The sequence below is a fragment of the Spermophilus citellus genome (assembly GCF_964194105.1).
Source record: "Spermophilus citellus genome assembly, chromosome: 17".
In the NCBI taxonomy this organism is placed as follows: Eukaryota; Metazoa; Chordata; class Mammalia; order Rodentia; family Sciuridae; genus Spermophilus; species Spermophilus citellus.
The window spans coordinates 53,511,256-53,520,705 of NC_138199.1; the positions used below are offsets into that span (position 1 = coordinate 53,511,256).

The 9,450-nt window shown below is 40.0% G+C and overlaps 1 protein-coding gene across 1 annotated transcript; it reads right to left on the reverse strand.

The window, feature by feature from the left end:
* Positions 1–236: 236 nt before the first annotated feature.
* Positions 237–4,516, reverse strand: LOC308636547 (keratin, type I cytoskeletal 27; the record flags this gene model as incomplete). The annotated part of the gene is made up of 8 exons (XM_081272102.1): positions 237–376; positions 479–528; positions 691–908; positions 2,352–2,477; positions 2,556–2,717; positions 2,966–3,122; positions 3,500–3,582; positions 4,073–4,516. The coding sequence occupies 8 exons, from the start codon at positions 4,514–4,516 to the stop codon at positions 237–239; spliced, it is 1,380 nt and encodes a 459-aa protein (XP_081128228.1).
* Positions 4,517–9,450: the final 4,934 nt, after the last annotated feature.

Below are 9,450 nucleotides of genomic sequence, written 5' to 3' on the forward strand. Positions count from 1 at the left end.
GGGTATATTTAAAATGCAAAGATTGACCAGAACCAGGGCGGATGACTTGCAACAGGAAGAACTTTTATTGAAACACCACCAAAGAGAAAGCTGAAGACGAGTTACTACTCTACAGAGAGTCTGTCTTAATTCACTGGAGGAAAAGCAGAAAAATGAGAAGGCCCTCATTTAGGAAACGAGTTTCGACTTGGTCTTTTAATTTCAGGGCCATTCTTTTTTTGGGGGGGTGCTGGAGTTCACGAGGGCACCCTCTGTTCACTCTTGTTGTTGGGTTTAGTGGGTTTCTCTTCTATGGTGTGAACTCTGGATGAGAGAATTTTGCCACGAAGATCTAATTCTTCGACGACTGTTTTCACGATGGCGGTTTTAGATGAATCTAAAAATGACATATATGAATTTATGAAATTCATAAATGGGAAATTACTCATCATTTAAAACATCCAAAAAAATCTGAAGGCTTCACGCAGCTTTTGTTTACCTTTTATCTGATTTCCTGGTCCTCCGAGGCCTTTGGATTTGACACAAGATCTGTAAAAAATCGATTTTTGCATTCATTATTTTACTCTAGGGTTTGCGAAGAAAACCGAAAGGCAAACATTTAAGGTAGGAGTTCACTGAATGCAGAAATAACACAAGAAAGGTGTTTATACTTGATTTTAAATAATATTTAATAATATTAAATTGTCTTACTCATCATCTCCATCTATCAGGCGGCAGTAGGTCTCAATCTCCTTCTCCAGGTGGGCCTTGACGTCCATGAGCTGCTCATACTCCAGTTTCTGGCCCTCGGTCTCAGTCCTGACCTGGTGCAGCTGCTCCTCCAGGGCCCCGATCTGAGCCTGGATTTGTGCCAGCTGTGTGCAGTAGTTGCCCTCTGTCTCTGTCAAGGAGCACTCCAGGGAGTGTTTCTGTGGTTCGGTGAGACAGTTTTATAGAAAACGTCACCATACTGTTCAGAATGAGCCACGTCACTTAAGAGATACAGACAGAAATCCCCGCATAATGCAAATAATCCAAAAAAATCCGTCTGCTCACTATTGTGAACAGATGCCATGGTATTTTTTTCTATTTGTGAATTACATCACTGGTGGTGAATGTTACTCATAGGCCCAGGAGTATTAGAAAAAATGAAATTGTTTCTACCTAGTGCAGAGTCTAAAGAACCCTGATCGGGGCTGTGGCTGTGGCTGTGGCTTAGTGGTAGTGCACTTGCCTGGCATGTGTGAGGCACCTCATATAAATAAATAAAAATAAAGGTCTATCAACTAAAAAAATAAGAACCCTGCCTGACCACACACCAATATGTTCCTTGCTTGTGGGGTCTGGCACTTTGCCATTTTCCTGGAAGGTAAAAGTCCCCCTGCATTTTGACACCTCATTTCTAATCATGTGGCTGCCTCCTTTCATGTGGATTGCAGCTCTTCTATGAAAAAACAATCCTACCGTCAACTGCATAAAGTTTGTAAAAGTAGAATGAACTAAAGAATTACCCTTTTAAGTTTTGAGTCGTTTGAATTGTAAGTGTATGAATCCTAATGAGTTTATATAGATGCACAGAGGACACCTGCTGTAATTTTACACTGAAATGAAGACAGAAAAGTCTTACCCTTTTATATGCAAGAATTTTTGTATGATCCCTGATTTTGTATGTATTCATGGTTTCTTCTTTGAATAAACTCTGGAAGTTTCCTAGCCATAGTGGGAAAAGGATAGACTTGGGAGTTCGAAACTTTGAAGAGAAATTCTGATCCCTTTGTATCTGACTGTGGAACTCTGCGAATCACTTTTTTGAATCTCAGATTCTTCTTTTGGAAATAATGAAATGAATTATAAAGTCTGCCCCACCCAAGCCTCAGGATAATTGAGGGCTAACGTGGGCAAAACTACTGGGCAAACCCTTAATGAAAAAGGTTATTATTATCATTATGAATGTTTAGCTTTAGAGTCAATCTTCCTGCCTGTACTTTGCTTCTTGTTTATGCCACTTAAAAAGAAACTTAAAAAGGAACTTAAGTGTTCTTAATTAGGTGGCCAAAAGGAATGCTAGGTAACGAAATCAGGAAAGGTGCTAACAGCTTTCCATACACAATGGTTTTGATCTTTTGACTTGGGAGAGCAGATTTCTGAGCACCTCTAAATAACTGTATGTATTAATTTACAGCGCTTCATAATTATTAGCATCTAAGTATAACTTCCAGGCAAAGAGACATATCCTATGTAAAATGCAAACGTGCCTTATGTCTACACAGTCATTTGCGGATAAAAATTCAAGTAAGTAACACGGGAAGAACATTCTCCTTAGATTCTTCCCTCAATTTCTAAAGGAAATCCGTTTGTACTTGGGGACTCACCATCGCTAAGAGGGACTGCAGTTCAATCTCCAGGGTTTGAAGAGTACGTTTCAATTCCGTGAGTTCATTCCTAGCGGAGGTGGTGGCGCCAGCGTCGTCGGAAATCTGCTGCTGCAGCGAAGCGCTCTGCAACGTCAGGGGCTGGTGTCAGTGGACGTCCGCGTCCGCACCCAGCGCGGGTGAGCGCGTCCCGCGTGGCTTTACCTTCTCCTGGAACCAGGCCTCCGCATCCTGGCGGTTCTGCTCAGCCAGGGCCTCGTACTCGGCTCGCATGTTGCCCAGCAGCACCGTGAGGTCCACCCCGGGGGCGGCGTTCATCTCCACGTTCACGTTGCCTCCCGCCGCGCACTGCAGAGCCTGCATTTCCTGGGAGAGATTCGTTTAATCAAATCAGGATTTGACTATTTTTTAATGAGCTGGACAGACAGCATCAGTATGGATAGAAGCATTTTGTAAGTTTTCTTTTGAGAGGGACAAATAGACAGATTTCAAGAAATAATCTAAACCATAGGGAGAAATTGCCATGCTTCTTGGTATTAAGATATTTATCATCTGAAATTAATTTTTAATTTGGGAGGGAGGCAGACTGAAAGTCAAGGAGGTACAGTGCCTACCTCCTCGTGATTCTTCTTGAGGTATGCCAGCTCCTCGGTGAGAGTTTCCAGCTGGACCTCAAGGTCAGTTCTGCACAAGGTCAGCTCATCCAGCACTCGACGCAAACCATTGATGTCTGCCTCCACGCTCTGGTGAAGGGCCAGTTCGTTCTCAAACCTTACAGACATATTTGAAAAGTTCATTCTTAGTCTTTAGACATTAGTCACGTCACTTTTTAGATTTTCATGAAACCCAAACTAAGATTTGTGATAAAACTGTTAAAATAACATGTAAATTTTCATTTGGATCATCCACACTACAATATATATTTATTTATTTGAAGCAAGTCAAAATCCTCTTTCCCTGTGACTTTGACATTCATTTGTGTTAGCCCCCCAATTTCCCAAGTGAGATGTGCTATTCCACTAGCCACTCCAGTATGTATAAGCTTCAAAACAAATAATAAAAAGAAGAAAGCAGACCTCACAAACCCCAAAAAAGAGGGGGTGTTTCTTAAGAGAACTTTTTGTGTGTTTCTCTTTAGCTCTACTTACTTCAGTCTGAAGTCATCAGCAGTTAGTCTCGCATTATCATTTTGCAGGATAACATTGGCATTACTTGTAGTTGCAGCAATTATCTGATAAATGGATAGTTAGTTAAGAGTGAGGAAATTTTTTTTTAAAAATCAAATTTCTTTGAATAAGGTTCCCTATAAAATTATGGCAGTATTTATGGCAATATTAATGGCACCTGTATCTAATAATAAGGTAATTGTTTTGCATATGGGAAATTGAAGTATGTCCTCTTTTTATTCCCCATCCTATCCTAAAAAAAAAAAAAATCTCTTTCCATGGGAAAGATTATAAATACAAAGTTGGAGACACTCACTGGCCAGATTTTGATATTTTAATATTACTAAAAACATACATGCATACCTAAAACCAGATGATAGTTGGGCCATGTTCAAAGATCAGAATTTTAATAGAAATTATTTTAATCTTGATAAGGAATTACCAAAATTTAGAAGCCGAGCTCAAAGTCCTGTCCTGACAGCTTACACATCTGTGTGTATATGTGTGGCTAATTACTCTCATGAATTTTAACACCCATAACATTATGTTTCTTACCTGGTTCCTAAGGTCATCGATTATTGGAAAGTATCTGCTGTAATCATGATCAAGACCTCGGCAAGAACCAGGTCCAAATTTCTCATACCACCCCTTGATCTTCTGTTCCAGGTCAGCGTTGGCCTCCTCTAGTGCTCGAACATTCTCCAGGTAGGAGGCCAAGCGGTCATTGAGGTTCTGCATGGTCACCTTCTCATTGCCAGAGAGGAGGCCGTTTTCGTTCCTGGTGAAGGTAGCACAAGAAGCACTTCCCCCGCCCAGCACTCCACCATAGCCTCCTGCCGCTGAGCTGCTCCCAAAGGCACAAGAGAAGCCACTTCCAATGCCTGGCACACCACATGCATTTCCGGCCCCAAAGCTGGCTTCCCCACCAGAGAGCCTCACGGAACCTGCACCCCCACAGGACCCCAGCCGTCTGGATGAGGAAGAAAAGCGCACAGACATGATGCCCACACTGGAGGGTTGCTCTAATAGCGAGACTGTCCTACTCAGTTCATTTTGCTTTATATACACATCATCAGGGTGTTTCTTGATGAACTTTGCTACTCATAACAAAATGGTGTTTGCCAGCTCATTGTGAATTATCCATAATTGGGTGATGTTTTTTAATGAACGTCTTTACCCGACTGTGTCCATTTCCGTAGGTGGATAGTTAGTACCTTGAGGTTATTTGTTATCTCTGGAATGGGGCAGGGTGGAGTATTATCAAGGTTATTAAAGGGATACTTTTCCAATTTAGTCTGAGTAACCCTTCCTGTCTTCCATGTTTTAGGAATATAAAATTCCTGAATGAATAAACCAGTGTGATAGACCAATTTCTCTTTCCCTTCCCAAACCCACAACATTGCATTTTCTCCAGAAGGCAAAGCATCGTAGTCATGGCTTTCTATCAGATATGTTGAAAATAATGTCAAGACCATGGACCCATGAGAGGGAGAAGGCCAGGTCCTCGGAGAAAACTGAGGAACTAAATGGGATCTTCTTTGGAGACAGAAAGTCTTTCCTTGATCCTTATCCCTCCTGAATTACCACTGGCTTTCTGTCTAAGCTCCGCTGCTAATCAGGTTGAATAAGGGGATTGGGTAACCTGTCTGTGCCTCAGCTTCCCCAGCTGTAAAAGAAGGGACTGTATGTTAGCTTCTATACTCCATTCTCATCTCTAGATTTTCCATATTGCTACATTTTTTTCTTTCATTTTTTTTCTAGAATACTATTCTGCAGATTCTTTCTTCCTCTTCACTTCCTACTGTTTCCTGATTTTGCTCCCCACTACTTTAGAGAGTTAGTGATTAAGATCACTGATCACTGCACATAGCTGATCCATTCATTGTTCCTTATAGTGATTCTCCTGCAGCCTCTTGATTGAGCTTCAGACAGTTGCTTTCTGAGATTCTTCTACATCTCTGGTCATTTCCATTCATAACTTCTGCATCCTACATTTTGTCATTCCTTCCGGTTTGTGGTTGGCGTGTAGGACTCTTCTTGAGGTAGCTCTTACCTTGGTGGCTGGCCACTCTTTATATTGCCACTCCCCTTATCCATCTCTTTGCCTCTCTTCATCTTCTTCTTTCCACCTGTTTTTTTTCTTCTTAACATTAAAAATTATTTGAGATCTTGCATTTACCAAGAATGATTAACATCACTTCAGTTCTATAGACTGAAAATGAAGTTGCTAAAAATATAAAATTTCAAGACCTAATAAATGAGCTTGCAAAGAAAGCCAGAAAAATTTTCTAATTAAAAAGAAATTACCTTATTAAGTATGACAACTTCTTGTATTACCTAAACTTATGACACCAAAGTATTATTTTTTTTGCAGTTTGTAAGTTTATGTTGTTAGATATGTGTCACTATTATCTTTATCTCAGTTTTTTTAACCTTTATTTTATTTAATTATTTTTATGTGGTGCTGCAGATTGAACTCAGGGCCTCCACATATTAGGTGAGCGCTCTTCTGCTGAGCCACAACCCCAACCCATTATCTCAGGTTTTAAGTAATAAAATATTTTTAAAAGAAAAACATCCTGGTCTTTTAGGATTCCCAAAGTTACATTTCAAATGAAATACACATATGAAGAAATAAACTGCATACAAATTTTTTTAAAGAGAGAGAGAATTTTTTTAGTATTTGTTTTTTAGTATTCGGTGGACACAACGTCTTTGTTTGTATGTGGTGCTGAGGATTGAACCCAGGCCACATGCCAGGCGAGTGTGCTACCGCTTGAGCCACATCTCCAGCCCAACTGCATACAATTATTAAGAGCCAACACTACTGCCTGAAGACACAAAAGACCAACAAGGACGAAATTACAAGATGGTATATACAAAAAAGTGTGCTTCTAATATATATGAAATGAAAGAGAGGACTGGAGTCATTACCAATTAATAAGTGATTCTCAAAGAAGATCAGCTCTATTTTAAAAAATAAAAATTTAATATCTAAAATGGCTGATAGATTAAAAGAAAATAAGTGAACAGCAGAAAAGACAGAAGGATATTATTGTAAGTGTGGGGGGGGGACGGGGGAGAAGAGAGGTTAAGAGAAAGAGATTTTGAAAACTTACTTATTTATTTATTTTGCCATAAGGTGCCACTATAAGGGATGGAACCCAGGACCTTGCACATGCTGGGCAAGTGCCATGCCACAGAATTACCCCCCTATCCCCTAAGGAGAAAAATGTTAAAGGTGCCAGAGAGAAATTAGAAATCATCTACAAAGGAAGTGTGATTAGATTTCAGAAGCTCCCCACAAGCAACATTGGAAATTAGAAACACTGGAATAATCTCTATAAAATACTGAGAAAATATATTTATTAAAATTGAATACCAAGCCAAACTATCTTTCACGAATTCTGGGAAATGGTAGCAATGGTGGCAGAGTTTTTGAAGCCCCACATGAAAATCCTGTAGAGCAATCATCTCCTCAAATCAAAGACCAGGTACAATATTAACAACAAATCTAGATGATGATGTGTTATCATGAACCTCAACGTGTAAGCTGGTAGAACGAACTACCATCAACCAAAAGACCTGCATATTATAAACATTTCTAGGGACCCAGAAGGATTCCAGAGGCATCTGAAGAATCTGATTATGGGAGAATTCCAAAAAGCCAACTAAAAATTATAGCAGGTGAATTTGAGAAGAGCTGGGGTGCAGGGAGAGTTCTGCTCACCCCTGGTGAGTGAAAAGATTCTTCCAGGAGGTCAGAAGAAAGTGAAGCCTTGGTGAGTTCTCAAAAGTGATCAGTCACGGCTTCTCACCAGAGGAATAGTCCATGATAAGGAGAAAATGCTGGGAGAGGGATCCCACTGATCAAGATAGGATCATAGAGAGGGAGGAGACAGAGGATCCAGGGACAAGTCGGGGGAAGGGAGACAGGAAGTTTCAGAAATCCAGTCAACATGGTTTTGAATTCTAGGTTTAAATAAGAAACAGGAGCTTTGGAAGTTAGAAAGTTAGAAGATCTATTTGGAATTGTGACTCACTTTAGAAGTTAAGGAACATGAATTGCCTATAAAAATGAACAAAGGAGGCTGAGACTGTAGCTCAGTTGGGAGAGCACTTGCCTTGCACGTGTAAGTCACTGGGTTCATTCCTCATCACCACATAAAAATGAAAGTATTGTGTCCATCTACAACTAAAAATATTTTTAAAAAATGATAGGAGGGCTGGGGATGTGGCTCAGGCGGTGACACGCTCGCCTGGCATGCGCGGGGCGCTGGGTTCAGTCCTCAGCACCACATAAAAGTAAAGTTAAGATGTTGTGTCCACCGAAAACTGAAGAATAAATATTTTTTAAAAAATTCTCTCTCTCTCTCTCTCTCTCTCCTCTCTCTCTCTCTCTTAAAAAAAAAAGAAAAAAAGTGATAGGAGAAGGAGGGGGAGGGGGAAGAAAAAGAGGCAGCAACGTAAATCTTAGAGGTGAGGTGACAGAATTTAGAAAAGAATTAGAAATAAAAGGAAAAAAAATTCATTAAACTAAGTAAGATATAATCATAGGAAATGAGAAGTTTAGAGGAAGTGAGTCCCCAGAAGAAAAAAATCATATTCTGGAAATACATAATTTTAAATAAACTATCAGTAAATACTGTTTGATAGTATATTAGATACCATGTATTATCCCAAGGGAGTTATTTACAGGAAGTGGTAATTTACTTCCTTGCTAAGAGCTCCCACAAATTTTGGGTGTTTGTTAAAATAAGGAATAGCAGATTGTGATTGCCGCTTTAACAACTAACTACCCTGGCACAGTGGTTCAATTGCCTCTTTCATATGGAGACCGATTTCTTGGAATTCCTGCCAGTTCAGAAACCCACTATAGCAAAAAGCAGCATGCACCTTCAAGCACCAGAGAAAACAGATCACCATGAAGACAGTATCTTAAAAAATCGAGTTATGAGCATACACGATGAGCAGGGATGGCTTTGTGGATCTGAAGCTTGTGTAGTCGCACAGGATCTTTTGTTCAGAAGACCCCCACACTTGGATTAATGCTCTCTGTGGCCATCTTGAAATTCTTAATAATTCTATTTTGGGACTTGTGTCTTGTAAGTGAATTCTGATGGGACCCATGAGGCATGTGAGTGAGCAGAGGAGTATGCGAGGTATGTGTACATGCAGTTGGTCCTTATTGCCTCTGTGGTGTGTAGTGCATGCAATGCCAGTGTGTGTTGTATTCTGGTGGACCTGCGATGCACAGGGGTCCAGCAATACACAAAGTGAGTATAAAATCAGTACGTGCCAACTCTGGCTAAGTGAGCCAGGTCTCTGACAACCCCAAGATGCCAGGCTTTTCATGCAAACCAGCACTTGCTTCAAATGCAGAAGGTGTTGGCGTTCCCAAGAACCATGAATGACCCAGGAACTCTACCATGGCACCTTTACTTTCTTGTACTGGCCAACCACGTATGTTGAAAATAATGTGTCAACCCAGAGTTCCTTTTGCTTTCAGTCTTTTCTTACTCATCAGTAAATCAAGGGTAGAGAATGTTGGTAGAATGTGCATATATAAAGAAGTAGAATAGGGCTGTAGGTGTATCTCAAGGGTAGAATGCTTGCCTAGCGTGTGCAAGGCCCTGGTTCAATCCCCAGTATGGCAAAACAAAACAAAACAAAAATGGTTAAGTTTGTTTTGAGTAGTGTTCCCACTGTTTTGGGGAAAACAAAAATACATTTGCATATATGAGCAACAAGATAGGAATTGGGTAATTTCAGTGTTCTGTGTACAAGTTAAATGTTCTTAGGGTTGGATTTAAAGTTGGCATTTATTGCATAATATAAAAATGAGTGGTAAAAGGTATGCAACAACTTAAAATTTTATTTTATTTTTACTTAGAATGACATTAAATAGTTTAAAAAGAAAAGATCCAAAAACA